Raw genomic sequence first — 17,825 nt, 5'->3', positions numbered from 1 at the left:
TCCTTTATTGGGGCGGTCACGGTACTTGACGTGCATACTTAGAGCTAGAGGGAGTGCAGTTTGTTACAGAAAAAATATGTCTCTTCGTCCACTTAACCTATTTGGAGCGCAGGAAATATTTCACTGCAGCATACTGGCTTAACTGATGCAGAGGTTGGAAATTCAACAATGTCAGAAAAATGATAGAATAATACTGGATGGTTGACAAGATTTTGCATTCCTCGTAAATTGAAAATATCATGTGACTTTCGTGAGTATATACAAGAAACTTCAAATAGCTTCAAGGCTATACATTTAAACATTGGACAAATGGAGTGAGTTTATTTAGTTTATTGATGAAATTCCAAATGGATTCTAGACAAAGAAGTTATTTAGTTTGTTATAAAAAAAAGATAGGACAAGAATAACGCTCTGTCTAGCGGGAACGGCCTCTGCTACCCTCTCTCGACTTTGAGCGACGTCGACTCTTGCTTTTCGAGGGTGGAGGCGGTGACGGAGGAGTAGATCTTCGAGCACTGTTACGTTCGCTAATTTCCTACAGGGTCGAAAAGATTTACAAAATCAGTAAAACATTCCACAGAACTGAAATGACTCTTTTGGAAGTAAGCCAATCGCTATAAATCAAATGACTAACCTTTTCGTCAGCGGACGAATCGTCTTTGCTTGCTGGACTTTTTGGTTTCTTTTCTCTTTCCCGCTCCTTTTCTCGTTCCCGTTCCTTCTTGTCTTTTTTCTTTTCCTTCTTCTCGCGATCCTTTTTGTCCTTGTCGCGACTCTTGTCCTTATCCCGTGTTTTCTCTTTGTCTCTGTCCTTATCCTTGTCTTTATCCTTATGTGACTTATCTCTATCCTTGTCTTTTGTCCTTTCCTTGGGTGAGCGATCACGGCGCTCTCTGGTCGGACGGGGACTTTTCTCTTTACGGGATCTGCAACCGAAAAGATGAAATAATAAATTTACTGTCACCATAAATCCTTCATAATGTTTTTAATCAAGGTACTCACCGAGACCGTGAACGACTGCGACGACGGCGGTCGCGACTACGAGACCTTTTCTTCTCTCGGCTCCTGGATCTCTTCCGCCTTTCTCTCGACTTTGATCGTGATCGAGAGCGTGTCCGCCTACGGGAACGTGAACGAGATCGCTTTCGGCGCTCCCTTGACTTTGAACGTGAACGACGACGTCGTGCACGGGAGGAAGACCGATGTCTTGATCGTGAACGGCTCTTGCTGCGAGTGCGACTTCGTTTTGAACTCTTCTCTTTTTCTTTCTCTTTAATCTTGTCCTTTTCTTTCTCCTTTTCCACAACTTTCGGCTTCTCTTTTTCGATTTCGACAATGGCCTTTTCCTTTTCTTTCTCTTTTTCTACTATAAATCGAGAAAAGAGGATAGAGAATCTGTAAGATTATTGCATGATTGCAATAAAATACCTGGCACGTCTTCTTGGGGTAAAGCAACCGGTATCAGCTGTTGTGCTTCTTTAACACGATTGACAGCTTCTTCGATTTCTTTTTGAGCCGCTTCATTGGATTTCGTTTGCTGCACTGGTTTAATAATCGACTGAGTGGAATGATGAACTCTAAAAAAAAAATAAATCGTAGTAAATACTTTGATTCGAATGATTTTTATAGCTACATACTTGATAATGCTGTCCCCAAACTGTTTATTGTTAAGTTTTAAGGCAGGAACGACAGATTCTTGTTCAACAAATTCTATCATTGCGTACTTGTTTTCATCTCCGTGTTTAGTGCAGAATCGGAAATATTTGACTTCACCGGCTGACGAAAAGAAGTCGATCACTTGCTTGGCTGTTCGCTAATTGAGAATGAACTGATTAAAAACGTTCTACAACTATGGATGAAATATTTTCTTACCGAAGGGTCTAGATTGATAGCGACCACAGTCCGTCGTATCTCCTCCAATCGCCGGCTGTCTGTGGAGGCAGGTAACAAGGGATAGTTTGGTAAATTGTGAATGGATAGCCTTGGATCCAAAGTGCGAATAACCTGATGAGGAGGGTTGCCTTCAATCTATAAAATAAGCATTAAGAAAATTAGATAATTGATTAAAATGGGGAAAAAATTAATGTCATACCTGATTAGTGAGAGTGGCAGGAAGCTTTGGATCACTTGACCCAAAACCACTAGAGGAATTCAAAATTTCTATACCTTTTGATTCATCAGGCAGTTCATCTTGTAGATAATCAAGAAAATATTAGAAAATGTCAACAATAATGTTGTGTCAAACAATGTACTTACTTCCATGATAAAGTGTTACACTTACAGCTCTGTCAATGAAAACAGTATTGCTCAAGTGTAGTGCGACTGGAACATCATTAGGATCTGAATACTTCACAAAGCATATCCGAAGCTGGACTGGAGCATTAAGGTCCCGCCTAGCAGAATTTCAAAAGCATTAATTATGGAAAACTTGCCAAACATGAAGTCCTACGTACAATGTTGGGTAGAGTCTGAGATCTTCAATTTTTCCAATTATACCAAACAATGTTTGCATCTGCTCTTTGTTGGCTTGTGGTGCGACATTTGTCACTTGAACGATCTTGTCCTGAAACAATGTGTCAATAATTAACGTCACATGTCTTCCCTTGAAATTGAACCGTGTACTTACTGCATAAATATCATTATTACTACTGTTACTACTGGTACTTCCAGTCATTTTTTAATTTTATTTTGAGGACAACCTTAAATAAAAAAAAACGTCTAATATTTTCCCCCTTCCATTTTGACGCTAAAACTCAACGTTGCCAAATTTTAAAAAATGCCCTCGGAAAATGCCGGCCGGCTAGGTGTCTATCGATAGTTAAGAAGTAATATCGATCAACAATTAGTCAATCAAATATTCAGTTGCAAATTTGGATCGGATTTTTCGGTTGGCTGATTTTGCTTCGTTCAAAGTAAGTATACTAAATCAGCATAATACTTTATATAATAATGTAAGAAAGACATTAAAAAAAAAAAACAGCTAGTAAAGAAGTAACTACGGAAAGTTTTATGGGGTGGTAATCTATTAATTACCACGTGCCCGTGGAGTCGTGGACTATGTTTAGCTAGGATGGTCCTGAGACTTTGTTCGTTCTCGATAGCAAGTTAGCTCGATAGCTCGATAGCGTTTATTTCATATTCCCTTTCCCATCTCTAGTCCAGTGTTGTATTCGTTATTTTTATACTTTTGACTGTAATATACGGGTAACACTCGCCTTAAGACGAGTAACACACCCTCTAATAATAATAGCAAGTTAGCTGCAAGAATACATCTTGTTAACCATTTAAGTTGATGTCTTATTAAATAATTTGTGGGTTTACACAGTCGATATTTTTGCCACGAGAAAACTAGACGATCGATGTGGTTCATCATCAGTAAAAGGGTAATAGCATGAACCATGAAGCTAGTTTGGGTTGCTAGGATATGGTCTGGTTGCTCATCATAACTAGAATCTTAATCACATTGGCTATTCAATATTTATCATGATGATATACTTTGTTAACTGAGTTTTATTAAATAAGTAGTTTTATAAAGAAATTGACTTCATTAGTAGAATTTACTCAGAAATGTGATGCCACTGGTTATTCCCTCTTCCTTTCATTATGTAATAAGAAGTGCTGGTGTGGGTACATATCTCATCTTAAAGGTCAAAAGGATTGCACCTGTTAGCAAATGGTTTGTTGTAATTGACTCTCTTGGGAGGGCCATTATATGTGCAAGTGATACACCTTTATGAATGATGAAACTAATGTGATGATATTAGTGTGCATAGCATATATCTGTGACATCAACAAATGATAGCTCCCTGCTGAGATGAATGTTAATATATTGCCCTTCACTTTAGGTATATTAATGTCTACAGTTGCTGCCATGGATGCTGGGAAAAAGAAGAGTAATCTCTCGTTGGCAATCGATTGTAACGTTAATAAGCCAGATACCATTGCCAAGATCGATTGCTGCGTAGACATTGAAGGCAAGATGAGCTCCCTGGAGGACAAAAAGAAGATGATGAAAGCTGTTGAGGTCGACATCAAGAAAATGGCCGGTAATCATAAAAAAGAGTAGTTGATTGAATCGTTAAATAGACTAGACATGCAGCAACTTGTCTATATTAGACACATAAGGCTGCAGCAGATGATATGTACAATTGTGATCTTTATAAAGTTACTTATTCTGTGGGCGCGCCTTTTCTTTTACGAATTATGGCGCCGAAGAAGAGACTGAGTTAAATTTCCGGTTGTAAAGCTTTTGGAGGGAGTGATAGACGGAGCCAAGACTTTTGATTCGCCTTGCCCTTAATTAGATTTCGAGACTGAATGCACATTGCACAGGTTCTGACTACCGTGCTAAGGTACACAGCGCCAAATCAATGATCGAATGGAATTGTTTCTCGACGAAACAAAAGACACACTCTGCTCGACTTGCTCTTTATCCTTTGATGTGCAGACAATATAAGCTAAAGGTATCTCTTTTATACAAAAGGAAGAGAGATACGACGACATTGTGAGAGGAAAAAAGAAATGAAACAAACGACCTGGAAACTTTTTTTATACGAGCAAGAGAAAGAAAAAGGTTTGCTAACTTATTAATTAATTCACTTTTCTCTCTCTCTCTCTCTCTCTATTCGTAGATGAAGCCAAACAGCTGCGTTGGGAAGACGCCAAGATGATGCTGGAAAATCTATGGAAATACAACATGCTGGAAGTGGATGAGAGCGCCGGCGCCGTCATCACGTCAACTCAACATCACCATTAAAAGACAACTTCTACTTTTTTCCTACTGTCGGTTGGTGACTCTTTTTTTTGTATCTCCTTCTTATACTTTCAATTTCTTCCTTTTTATTCCTCCCTCCTTCGCTACCATCAATACTGTATATGTCTCATCTACTGTTCATGGGTCTTACGGAGACGACTATACGGTTTGACGTTCCAGTAACGCCTTTTGAATGCGGAACATGTCCACTAGTTGATTCAGTGAGGGCGGACAAGTGTAGGCACGACGATTCGTGACTCCAGCGGAAGCGTGTGTAGGCGCCATGTCAACGTGATAGATTGACAGCCTGCACGAGGGGAAAGCGCAACCAGGGTTTTGTGGGTTGAATAAATGTCGGAAGAGAGACTGCCCGGGGTTTCGGTCTGTCTCTCTTATAGCGGGCGCTTTACGCCTGGCCTTTAAAAAAAAAATCCAGTAGGGAACTTTTATGCTCCTTTAAACAAAACGTGAAAACTATTGCGAAGAAAAAAAGTCGAAACTCGTAAGAAGTTCTTTTGGGTTTCACACCATCAGACGGTCTTGATGGTGTATGTATCGCCCTCATCTTTTGTTCTGCCTTTTTGTAAGAAAAAAGAGGGTGAGACTCACTCCCGTCAGTTTTTTTTCTTTCCCGAATCGATTTCGGCGAGAGGGGTTGCAGGATAGGTAGTAGCTATTGTTCTTATTCTGTCTGGAGTTACGGATTCGTTAAGGATTTCCATTCTGGTGGTTCGCAACAAAAACTCCCGTCAATGTTTTGACATGTCTAAAGTTGACTCTGTGTGTGAAAGAAAGTTTTGATTGGAATCCAAGGAAAATTCTTTTGTAAATAACAATAATCATGCAAAGCGCATAGAAAAGTTTGGAGAGGGTGGCGATCCTGGGAAGAGGATGAAATAAGTACACATCGCCATGGTGAGGCAATTATTGTTTCGACGTCTGTTTGTTTTGCAATTGTATTTGCCGTAGCGTTTCCTGACCGCCATCCCGTGTTTATCCCAATCAGCTGTGCTTTTTGCAGCTCCGATGGCGCTACAACAGCTGACTAAACACTATGAGATGGAGAGATGAGATGAAAGGTCAAGGGGGGGTGACTGGAGAATCTGTAGTTTCCATCAAGGAGATATGATCTAATTTGAACCATCCCCCTGCCCATGTAGGAGGTGGTTCGGCAGGCAGGCAGCTAGCTACATTGGTAAACATACGTGTATACATCTTGATGTGCCGTTAAGGCTACAACAGTCAACTATCCCCCTTTTTACTCTGTATCAAATTTCATGTGAAATTTGGCGTTCTCTTGTTTCGTTAGTATCGAAAACTGGGAAAGTCTCCAACCGTGGCGCATTTCCTCGTTTTTAGATTTTTTAGTGCAACACATTTGCATTCGTCAGGTGAGAAGGAAATGGCTGCGAGCAACAGTTAGGGTACTTGGAGAAACGAAACAAGAAAATTGGGAGAATTCCGTTCCGCGTGACTGATGTTACTTAGTTTGGCACACGATGATATGACATCCGGCGTGTATCCACCCGATCCGGCGCTCTTCTTTTTCGCCGTTGTGTAATGCTCGCCGTCTGTAGTGCCCGTGACGTTTAGATGCAGGCAGGTCATTACACAAAAGCCAAAAGAGATTCTCTTGTTGTCAAAACATTTTCAGAATCAGGATTCTCTCCTCTTTTCTCTCCACCCGTCTGCTGCTGCTTTGCTGCTGCAACTTTTCCCTTTTGAATAAATGATCCCTTTTAACCTGCCATAGGATATGCGCTGGCAGAGCGAGAGCACAAACTAGTAATCTTTAAATCAGTAGATACATGTAGACTCTTAAGCTCGACTTAGTCTCTCTGCTGTTTCTTGCGATCTTTCGCTGTATTATGTATGCATTTTGATCTCGTTATATCCCGCTCGAAAAGTCATCCAACCTTTTTTAAATCCCCTATCCCCGATGGGCGTGTTACTGGATCAAAAAATTGCGATTGGAGTGGAATCAAAGGGCATGTCAAATTCAGATGAGACGGATCAATATATCATGCCTCATCCGTATACGGTTTGTCTGCTACAAGCGAACGTGATCCTTGACGATATGTACCTGTCTAAGATGCGTTGGCATCAAGTCCCGACCCCCCGTGGTTATAATGGTGCCGTTCCTCTGCAATTGTTACGCACCAGCGGCGCAATGTTCAACAGACCAGACGTCCAGATATGTTTGTGTGCTACTCGTTCGTGCTGCTGCTACTGCTGTTGTTGTTGTGCATCTTCATGTTGTTGTTGTTGTTGTTTTCCTCCTACTTTTTCGATGAGCTCCTGCTGCTCTTGCGCTGGCCACGGCACAAAACAGACCCCCGCCGTTGCCGTTGTTCATACTTCACAGTCCCGACTTTTAGCGCCTTCAGTCGTGACTCGTCTCCCGTTCGTCGAGGACGTTATCGTCCCTCACGCCGCCCCTTTCTGTGTCGACTCTATCCAGCACGTTTATTGTTACCGAGTGGCTATTCGCTCATCCCTCGGTAGTAGCGGGTAAAGTGGAAAAGGAATCAATTATAAATCAGTGAGTCGTCGACTGAAGTTTGATACTATGCCAACAAATTATTAGTTGCTCCTCTTTTTTTTTTTATTATTAACTCCTCGACGTCTGGATGTGAATGTGCACGGTGGCCTCTGTATATCCGAGCCAAGACCATCATCTCTCCTTCTCGATTCTCTTTTTGTCAAAAGCGGATCATTGATAGACGACAAAGGCAAAATCCGGCTGAGCGACGCTTTCGCCTTGATTATTTTCTCCGCCTTCCATCGCCTCCCTTCCAGCTAACAGGTTATAATAATGCAATCTTTATATGTGTACACGTTGCTGAACGCAGTAAGTAGTGCTGGCGCAGCTTTGAATAGGTAGAGGAGGATAAACCGGAGAGAAAGAAAAACTCTTTATTAGGATCCTATTCGTGTGCTCGAGTCTCTTGTACCTACCTTGTATTGATTGTTATCTATGTTGAACGACGAATTCAATCTCCAATTCCAATTAGGTTTCCCTCTTTTTTTGTTGTTGTCAAACGAATTCGAATGAGGTTCCCACAGGAGATTTAAAACCATTTCCTTCGCCCCGGTAGATGTATAGGGAGGAACAGGTAAAATTCGTGGGAGCGCTCAAGGACATCTACTAGCCAAATTTCTGATCCTCGATGATTTTCTCATGAGACGTATGTGTGTGTGTGTGTGCGGATGTCGCATATGGGCTCTCTTTGCACTCTGCTTACTTTTTTTGTTTCGAAACCGGGAGCGGCAGCAACAGCAGAGTCGAGACTCGTCATCCAATATTCAAAACTCGGGTCGGCTACTATTTACTCACTAATAACCAAGTTTGAAGTAGTAGGAAATAGTTGGGACCCTGCGTGTAACTTTGGAAAACTTTTGTCCGACTTTTCAGAGCCGTGATCGTGATCAAATATGGTTGCCTGGTGTCGTCGTAATAGTTACGCAACAGTCGCTAGAATTTGTCGTTAATTGTTTTGGAAAAGACGAAGAGTTCCAGTTGTTATTTTTTTAAAGAAAAGAAAAAAAAAGTCTGCGTAGTGGCGCTCGTTTATTTAAGGAAGAACTATAGCGTGTGTTTTTCTGCGTCTTGAGTGGGCCAAATGGTCCAGTCTACGCACGTGACGGTCCCGAGTAAAAAGGAGCATCTAGTTGACGCAAGTACCAAAAGGCGATGGTGGCCACTTTATAACAGGCCACTGCTATATATATCTCGACCCTGTTTTTATACATTGGTTTTTTTAAAGAAACGAGAAGAGAGAGAGAGAGGAAAAAAAAGACGGGCGAAAGCTAAGGGAGGAATACACACAAAAGGAGCTGGCCAAGTAGTAATTTGATAGCGTAGCGAAGAACGCCCGTTGTTGGAGTCCACATAACAAACGCACTTGATAAGAAGCGGCCCGGAGGATTGGCAGGTGGCACGGAACAACAGTTGAATAAGACTTCGCTTCTTCTTCTTCTTCTTTTTATTTCGGCTCCTGTTTGGCTAAATTTAGACGTTCTCGCGGGAATAGAAGTATATACCTCTAAGACGGCCGCAAGCCAAACTGTTGTATTGACGTGTATAGTCAAGAAAGGAGGGAGGGAGGGGGGTGATTATTATAAACGGGGTCGACCCACTTTTTTTGGCGGGGTCTCCCGGTTTCATTGGAATGCGCCGCCGTTCACGCCCGCGCTCTCTCTTATCCCATTGTTTATACACTTTACACCCACCTCCGAGTTCTCTGCCGGCCGTCCGTGTGTACATTTATAGACATCGGTGATGAAAGAAAACACGGGAGAACGTGAGTTGTCGTCCTCCGCGACTCTTGGTGACGCAATCGGTGCGCTTGATTTGATGAATCGCTTAGCTTATAAATAAAAGCGTTGCGTGTATTAGACCTATATCCAGCTATAACTATAGCACTTTGTTGATAATCCCTCCGCTTGACTTCTTCTTTCACTATTTGAGAGTGTAAATATAGCATCGCACTTTAACTTGCCCTTGCCCCCGTTAGATGCGGCCTCGCAGGAGGCCCATTGACAATCTACTTGGCCATTTTTGTTTCTTCCACCTTTTTTTTGCGTAGCACAAGAAAAGTTCAGTGTCAAAGGAGCTGTTTGTTTTTCCTTTTTTTACCCGCCCGATATGAATTTGCGTGGGCGTGTACGAGTTTGATGGCGCAACAATCTCGTCAGGAGTGTAGACGAATTTTTTGGCATCTCTAAACAACAGCCCTTAAAACAACAGCCCTTTTCCACATGTTGTGATGAGACCCTAAGGAAATGAAAGTTGTTGTTTTTTTTAAGACCACCACACGGGAATTCGTGATTTCCCGCAAGAAATGATGACGAGACTTTCAAACAGATTGAATATTGTAATTTCATGTCTTCCATCATACGGGCGATCTATATCTCTAGGCCTTTTCTTCTCGTTCCACATCTCCGTATTTGATTTGGAGATTTGTAATGGGGTGGTGGTGAGCCAGCAGGGCGTTTTCCTTCGCTCTTGATGGATTGACGCGCCCCAATTCAAGAAAAAAAAATGCGGATGGCAGCAGCGTTGTTAGTGTAGTAGCACAGCGCATCAGTTTTCCCATCGAAGGGTTCCTTTTGATCGATTGAAAAATGATTTACGTAAGCAAAAGAAAAAAAAAAAGAAATAGGAAAAATAATATTGCCGATACGGCGATAGGTAACAGAGGCCGAACGAGTGTTAAACTTAAAGGTGGGCTGATGCAAAAGGAGACACAGGAGACACTCTATCCACTGTCTCTGGGATTTGTACCAAGGAACTAGACATTATTGACAATGTAAGGCAATAGGGAGCTCATCTTTCCCGTCTCTAATCGTCTCTATACCGACAGAAGTAAGCTTACCGTCTTTGGACCCGAAAGCACTCTCTCTATTTAGACCCATTAGGCCAACTAAAGCTTTTTCAATAGAAAAGGTGTGTATATATATAGCGAAAATTGATCGATATACATACAAACACACACACACTAGACACTAGACTGCGACTAGTGCTGTGTTTGGTTTAAGGTTTCTCTATGGTCTAAGCCTTTTTTCCCCCTCCCTTTTGATCCTGCATGTCTATTTGTTTTCTGGTTCTTTGTGTTCGCTACGTGCCCGTGCATGGAAACGCTCGGCTGGGCGCCCCGCGGACCCATCTTGAAGGGAGCGCTCATCTTGGCGAGATGGGGCAAAAAGGATTCTTAGCTCTCTCCCTGTATACACATATAGTGAGGCAGACATGGCTCTTCTTCTTCTTCTATTTTTTTTTTTTTTTGTTTTTTGTTTTCTTCTTCTTCTTTTTCCGGAGAAGATGGTTCCTTAATGGTCATCCGACTCGCACTCTATTTCTTTCCGATCCTCTTTGCCGTCGTCACACACATTGGGGTTTCTCGGCCGTCTGCGTTATTTCGCCTCGGAACGAAACATAACTCTCTCCAGTGTTCCACCATCCAACTAGTTAGATCCGCCCAGCTCCCGTATAGACGTTGGCCTTTAAAGCACACAGACGTCTCAAGAGCCACAGAGCTTGTTGACTTGAGGATCGTTCCTGCTATCCAAAACGGTTTTATCGGTTAAATATCACCCGTTCAAATCGTATAGACTATTTTATAGCCGTAGCAGAAATTAAAATAAACATCAAGGTATATTCCTTAAAGTCAACTAAATTTAAAAAACAAAAAAACAGGAGCTGCCGAGTGCGTTTATGAAAGAGATCCTTGGAAAGGGATGCGCTGGTGAGTCGTGAAATATATAAGTTCATTTTACTCTGTTTGCTATTGCATGTTACTAACGGTTGAGAGAAACAAAAAAAAAACATGGGAGAGGAAATGGACAAGAAGAAGAAAGTAGGGGAAAAAAAGCGAGGAGCTGTAGAGATTAGACACGGTGTAGCAGTGTCACTAGTGCGTGAAAAGAAACGTAACTACGTCAAGGGCATCGTCCTTTTATTCTTATATAAGCAGAGGGTCCGTGTTGTTGGCAGCCTGCAGAGTGTCAAAATTTAAAAAGAAGACCAAAAAAAAAAAAAGCAAACAATATCGCACCCCGTACAGAAAAATGAAAATAATAAAAAAAGAAACAACATTTTCTGTACTAAAATTTTGAAGTTGAACGCGGAACAGGAGTCGGAAGGGGGAGGTGGAAATGTGTTTCGTTTTGTCCTGCAGGGCGTATAAATAAATTTCGTCCGTTTTCGGTCGGATGGCGTCAACATGGCTACTCCATTTTCTTCCATTTTCCAACGTTATATCACGTATGTTGCACGGTAACTCCTTTTTTTTTCAATTCAAAAGAGCGACTTTAAGGAAGGGACACGTACAGTAAAAAAATATATCGTCGGGATCGATATTGCCCACCGTTTCACGGCACTTGTATATTCTTGGATAGCCCTATTCATCATTCAGTGTCTCCTTGAATGTGTTCTTCTCAGACTGCCTTTGTATTTCCCAACACGTAATTGCTGTCGCAGAATCTAAGGTGTACCTGTGAAAGCTATTGCGCGTAGATGAGACGATTCCGGGCTATAGATTCCGTCTCGTCTCTTTCTCTTTGAAATCAGACTATCATCCACGCCGGCCAGCATCAACGTAGTGTTGAATCATGAATCGATTTTCCCCCTTTACGAGTTCAAACGGCGCCGATGGCTACCTACAAATAAGCGATCCCCGGTACGCAGGATTTATAAATGAGTAACACGAGTTCACAGGGTCTTCCCCGCTGAGTCTTTGCCGTTCAGCGTTGATCGTTTGTACAGTATAAGCATCCCAATGATAGATGACTGTTGAGTGGCCGCATCCATCATGTGGGAAATGACACCTGACACACACACACACACACACAAATATTCATTTAATTTGAAATCTGCGCTCGGAAATCACCGTTGTCATGAAAATGCGATCGGCTCGAAACCACACAATTTTCCCGCTCACGTTTCCTGCACCCTCCTATTTAGTTTTTTCTTTTATTTTTAATGGGGTGTACACATTCACATTGGCGGCATGTTGAAATGCGCATAAAATGTCGGGTTGCCCGAGCTACCTGCTACCTGCTAGTGGCGGCCTCATTAAACATCGGGTTGTGTACACTGTTCTTCTTCTGATTTATTTATTTATTATAATTTTGTTTTCCTCTCTCCTCGGTCGGCTCGAAAAAGATCTTTGACCTTTTCATTTCAAAATGTAGAAAATCCCCCCCCCCCCCCCCCCCCCCCCGCCTCGCTTAATGTCGCTTTCACGAATTGATCCAGTTCTCCAGGATGCAAATACTCTCTGCCGAAAAGCCCGGCACTGCAGCAAAGAGATATAGGCATACCCCATTGAAATTCCCGCGAGAATCTTATCTGAATTGAGCTTCCACTGGCGCTATAGGAGCTGTTGGCGTTTCAGGGAGGGGGTTATATTGATGCGTGTCTGCTGCAGAGCAGCGCCTTTGTGAATTCACGTTCCGTTGCAATGTTGACATTTCCGATCTAGAGTCACTGTAAAGGCTCGAAAGCTTACCGTTTTGCGTTTTCTACTTGATAAATACCCGAATATATCTGAGTTGCCAATAGCAACGGACAGGCTCCGACAAAAGGAGCAACAAATGCCGACGTCAACGGTGGCGCAAAAGGAAATCAGGTGGATTTTTTATTCTGATATTTCCCCCCGCCAGCTTATCGCGCTATACTGCGTCTGTAATTTTGTGTTGTTGTTCTGTTTGTAGTATGAAGGAAGTCCCAATAGTCGGACGGTCCATCAATTACCACCTGGTTAAGGAAAGAAGCCGCAACACCTTGACTTCGTGATGTGTACTTCCTCTAGAAAGAAAAAGAGAGCGAGAAAACATGACACGACGCATTCCATTTCTACGGTGCGGGGTATAATCATTACACGGACGAGGGGTGCGTGAGCATGAGAGAGAGTCAAGTCGGGAAAAACTAAGGATTCAATCAGGTGAAAGATGTAGTGTATTGCGTCGTAGATGTATCCAATGCCAGCGACAATAGAGACACCCACCCAACCACAGCTCACGTACATATATAGATAGATGGGGAAATGGGAGAATATAAGCACTCAAATAATGTTCGACGCGCTGCCAAGATTGTCTCGAGTGACTCGGGGGAGAACCTGACAAGAAAATACAGATGGTCGGGAAATTCGATCGAAATTCAATGTTACTCTAGGCTCCCTTTATAGCCTATCACGCACAATCGTATCCCAGCGCGATATCGCGCGGTCTATATTCTTGATTGAAAAGGAAAATACGAAGTATCGCCATCTTCTTGTCGATAGAAAAAGAAGAGAAGAAAAAGCTGCGAGAAATTGATTTTTTTTCTTTTTTCTATTCATACCGGATCACCAGCAGTCGCAACTATGAATTGAGATTCATCGAACGAAATATTATATATGCCATCGTCAAAGAAATGGTTAGTTTAAATCATCAGTTTTGATCATCCGCCCCACGACTCTAATGCGGAATACTAGAAGGTGAAGTTGATTTTATGAAAGTTGAAAGTTGATTTGCATGGCCTCTGTTAACTGAACGAACGTGGGAGGAATAACTGTATGGAAGCAGTTAGGCTTGACTTGACAATGTTCACTGTTAATATACTACTAATTGCTAACTGAGTTATTATGTAAGGCTCGTCATCTAACCAATTCTTCTAATTTTGTGCTGAGGGATTATTATGATGATTGTCTCCCCCGTTGTTATTCCTGGGTCTGGCGAATCTCGTTAGTAGGCCTCACCTTCTCTTCTCATTCATCAAGAAAACTACTGTACAAAAGACGCCGTGCCAATTAAATCACGCGCCATCGGTCGGGGAACAATGACAGAACCTTTCCATACTGGAATTTCAACGAATCATTTTTACCTACCCGATTCAATCAGAAACAATTATGCCCCTAGACGAAACTTGTCGATTGCGTTTCCCGACCTCGAATTCTAAATGGCAATTGAGCAACATCTGCCCAACACTCGTCGCCCTTTTTTTGTTTTTTGACTCGGAGTGCTCGGAGTTATGATCTTCATTTTTCCGAAATTCTTTTTTTGTTTTCTTTCTTCAAAGTTATTAAGTCTGTAATGAGTATGGCGTTAAAGCCTGTTGCCCTGGAGTAGAACGTCGAGGGAGTTACCAGTCTGAGTGATCCGAATTTTCCATCCGTTCTCTTTAACTCTCATCCCTCCATAATTGACACGTCTGCTCGTAAAGCATCTGTTCGACCACTTATACCGCCAGAGTAGAGAGGTAACATCAGTCGATACACGACGACGACGTCGACGTCGACTTCTTGAACTTCTTGGGATATTCGATCCGACTTTGACTTGTCATGTGTATTTAATTTCCTCCTATTTTTTGTTTTCTTGTTTTATTTTTGGTTTGAAATGGAAATGGAAAAGGATCAAGAGGAAGAATGGATTACAGGCAGCAGGAAGTCATCAGCCGGGCGAAATCGTTGCGCCAGCGCTTCGCCGACAGCCGGAGTGGCACTTCCTCTTCCATCTCGACGTCGCCGCTGATAACAACTAGATGGCAGTCGCATCATCACCACCAATTTTTACAGGAAGGATCGCCCACCGCCGGAAGCGATGCCCTGGCTACGGCTTCGTTAAAACCGCAATTCTCTGATGTGCCTACGCCGGCCGGAAGCAAGAGTCCTTCGCCATCCAGGTGATGATAATGAGAAGTTGCTTTGACGACGTGCGTGAGGGAATATTGAAAATTCAATGTCTTGCCTTTGGTTTTCGCGGTTCAAAGGACTTCAATCAAGTCCAACGAGAAGCGTCCGTCTTCCGTTTCTTGGATGGTCACGAACCCGCGAGGCCACTGCAGCCGGCCGGGCACGCCGACGGCCGGATATCCATTAGACTCTTGCGCCATCTCGTCTGCAGTTGCGGCGGCGGCTTCTTTGGTGGCCGTCACAGCTTCTTCCGGCGCCCAACAGGTCCGTCAAATGTCAGACGATTTCGCCGCCGACCTCGTCGTCGAGCCTTCCTACCTCTACAGCAGCAGTAAAGTAAGAATGACATTTTATTATTTAAAAAAAAAAAAGAAGAAGAAGAAAAAAAGAGAATTTAGATTTTCCAGGCTACGGCTGGATCCATTTGAAAAATGCGGAATCGCATTAGTTCCGTTATTCTGCGCTTCAAACGGGCAGAGCGGAACAGAATTGCATTAGAAAATCGATCGTAGCTTGACGATGACATTCTCTCTCGATCCGGATGACCCCAATGGTCAAACGTGCGAATTCTCTTAAAGGAGGACAAAACTTTGAATCAATCAATTTAAAATGATTCTCATTTTGATTGAATATAGGTGAATCTGAACCGACGAGGAGTGCTGACCAGCTTCAAGTCGAAATCGTTGGACTTGCTGGGCACTTCCAGGATCCTTCCGCCTCATCAACTTCATCACCATCACGACAGACACCGGACGGATGAGAACTCGCCCGGTAGGGACGCTGCGGCCGAGCGCCGACGTCGGCTCTTCCGCCGCAAAAAAGCCAATTCGGCCTCGTGCTCTTACGACGAATCGCCTTCCGGCTCTCAGCAATCACGCAGCAGCTCGGTGGAGAGCAACCAGTCGGCCCAACACGCCATCCAGCGCGGGCTGGAAGCGGCTCTGAAGACGTCGACCCTCTTCGCTTGGAGCTCGGTCGAAGCCTCATCGGCGAATCAACATCTACTCCAGCAGACCAATCAGCCGTCTTTCGTCGAACGTGAGTGACAAATCCATCCATCTTGAATCTTCTCTTTCCTGTCCGAACGAATTTTCTCTTTTTGTGTGTGTGTGTGTGTGTGGAAACGAGCGCACACACGATTTGATTGCCGTCGAGTTCGCTAGATGGCGCTGAATGTCGTTCGTTTGAAATTCGAATGAAATGGAGTGTAATGTTACGTGTCGAGAGCTGTATACCTTGACGCGGTGGCATATTCTATCGAGTCACAATCATCCTGACGCCCACACTCCCCCCATCAGATGATAAAAAACTGACTCGGCAACACGGCGGTGCTCTCTTTTATATATATATACTCTTTGATAGGATTGGCTCGGCGTGAGAAAGAGGTTTTCCTTTTCTTTTCGCCTCCTCTCTCTCTTGTCTTTATCATCGGGAAACCTTTGGCTGCTGGGCTGCACGCAAACTTTTCAGGCTTATAATAATAATACCATGTGATGGCAGCACACGTTAGGTGAAAGGTCTCTAAAGGTCTTTGACAAGTCCTTTTTTCCTATAAAGTTACTTTCTTTTTTCCTCTCTCACTCTCCCTTATTCTGCTTGGCCAGAAACTTCCTGGACTTTTTCTATTTTTTTTTTTTTTTTTTCTCTTTTTTCTCTTTTTCGTTTAATATTTATATTTCCTTTTTACTTGGCGGCGCATTAAGTCGCAAAAAGACAAGAGTTGCCATCTCCAGGGCCCCAAAGTCTCTAACGGCAGCACTTGACATCATCGGAAACTTTCTTTTCGGGAGCATTAATTTTTGTTTTGTCTCTTTTTAATTTTTTTTTTTGTTTTTTTTTCCCCCTGGATGATGTGTCGGTTATTTAAGACTTCCGGCGGCCGCTTGTGATATTGCTTGTTGACAACCGGCCGGCATCTTGAATTGATGATGCTCCCGCGCTCGGTTGTATTATGCAAGATGTAGGAGTCTAGTTAGTAAATACCTGTCTCGTACATTTCTCCCACTCGGATGTTTGGTCTCCGAAAAGTCTTTCCCCAACTCACACTCCCACCGTCTTTTGGTGGCTCCTAACTTTTTTTTTTCTATCTCTTTTTTTCTCTTTTCCAAAATCGATATCGTCTGCAACCTGGGAGCTTGCGAGAAGACTTCATCTTTTCTCCCACCCCCTCCCCCAACACGCCCCCACCCCCCGAAACTCTATTTTACTTTTTGGCTCCTGAGTAGGAGCCAACGATTTAAAAAAAAAAGAAAACTGAAATGCACATAATTGGAGACTTATCAAAATTACAGATGTGCACACCGGTGTGTGACTTTCTAAACGGCAAGGTGACTCCTTGCCTGTAGGAGCCAGCCGGTTGGTGGCGTTGCCAACTGATGGCTCCTTTCCCTTTCCGACATCTTTTGACAAAAGTTTCATTCGCGAGACGCTCCTGTTGTAGGGATCAAAAATCCCCTCTTTAAGTTATTGATGAAGACGACAGGAGGCCACAGAGCAATGGGAGCGGCAGTCATGTGCGGTGTATGTTGGCCTACGTCTAGGAGATAGAGACAGCGCACTCCCACACAGAATCCGGCTCCTTTTCTTTCCAGTTTTCTTGCTCTCTCGGTAGCAGGGTCCCGTGTCTCCTCTCCGTGATTCCGGCTGAGCTCCATCAAGCGCCGACCGAAGCCTATACCGACAGAATCAATACCATATATCATCAGGGTTTGACGACATGTGTTGCTCCTTATCCACTCGCTTCTATTCCAAGTCTGCAATGGAAACATTTACAGCCTTTTACAGCCTTCCGGCGGCAGAGCAGTTTTTCTTCTTCTCCTCCGCTTCGGGGGGGGGGGGGTGCTCCGTTGAAAACTGCCTGGGGGAAGGGGGAGGGGGTGTCAAAAGTCATCCTGCCT

General features: G+C 43.2%; 2 protein-coding genes across 8 annotated transcripts in view; one reads left to right on the top strand and one right to left on the bottom strand.

Moving 5' to 3' along the window:
- Positions 1 to 315: 315 nt before the first annotated feature.
- LOC124334126 (probable splicing factor, arginine/serine-rich 7) lies at positions 316 to 2,776 on the bottom strand. 4 transcript variants are annotated; one of them, XM_046789026.1, is made up of 10 exons: positions 2,627 to 2,776; positions 2,454 to 2,563; positions 2,257 to 2,393; positions 2,093 to 2,190; positions 1,873 to 2,028; positions 1,638 to 1,813; positions 1,429 to 1,577; positions 1,003 to 1,366; positions 635 to 926; positions 316 to 535 (listed from the first exon to the last, which is right to left on the bottom strand). In XM_046789026.1, exons 1-10 carry the CDS (start codon positions 2,672 to 2,674, stop codon positions 416 to 418), a joined length of 1,650 nt encoding a protein of 549 aa, XP_046644982.1. In that variant the 5' UTR covers positions 2,675 to 2,776; the 3' UTR covers positions 316 to 415. The 4 variants fall into 4 exon arrangements, with proteins under 4 accessions (XP_046644982.1, XP_046644983.1, XP_046644980.1 ...); XM_046789027.1 differs by having other exon boundaries at positions 1,003 to 1,363; XM_046789024.1 differs by having other exon boundaries at positions 2,454 to 2,762.
- Positions 2,777 to 2,811: 35 nt separating this feature from the next.
- Positions 2,812 to 17,825, top strand: part of LOC124331523 — a 35,001-nt gene continuing 19,987 nt past the window's right edge. For 2 of the 4 annotated variants that reach the window (XM_046788812.1, XM_046788809.1), the window contains exons 1-6: positions 2,812 to 2,912; positions 3,846 to 4,046; positions 4,632 to 4,786; positions 14,648 to 14,918; positions 15,006 to 15,264; positions 15,564 to 15,966. In XM_046788812.1, the coding sequence (XP_046644768.1) occupies positions 14,662 to 14,918; positions 15,006 to 15,264; positions 15,564 to 15,966 (919 nt within the window). In that variant the 5' untranslated portion in view covers positions 2,812 to 2,912; positions 3,846 to 4,046; positions 4,632 to 4,786; positions 14,648 to 14,661. Of the gene's footprint in view, positions 2,913 to 3,845; positions 4,047 to 4,483; positions 4,574 to 4,631; positions 4,787 to 7,124; positions 7,560 to 14,647; positions 14,919 to 15,005; positions 15,265 to 15,563; positions 15,967 to 17,825 lie in introns of those variants that run through there. The other 2 variants (XM_046788810.1, XM_046788811.1) reach the window with 2 other exon arrangements.

This window comes from Daphnia pulicaria, chromosome 1, assembly GCF_021234035.1.
Source record: "Daphnia pulicaria isolate SC F1-1A chromosome 1, SC_F0-13Bv2, whole genome shotgun sequence".
Lineage (NCBI taxonomy): Eukaryota > Metazoa > Arthropoda > Branchiopoda > Diplostraca > Daphniidae > Daphnia > Daphnia pulicaria.
Note: the sequence above shows the minus strand (reverse complement) of the source record. Positions and strands in the feature narration are given on the sequence as shown.

Bases quoted from the DNA above. Each gene is read 5' to 3' on its own strand.
- LOC124334126 (XM_046789024.1), bottom strand. From the start codon at position 2,674: ATGACTGGAAGTACCAGTAGTAACAGTAGTAATAATGATATTTATGCA. The intron at 2,191-2,256 runs GTAAGTACATTG...ATTATCTACAAG, and splicing joins TGTAACACTTTATCATGGAA to ATGAACTGCCTGATGAATCA. The intron at 536-634 runs GTTAGTCATTTG...TCGACCCTGTAG, and splicing joins ATTCGTCCGCTGACGAAAAG to GAAATTAGCGAACGTAACAG.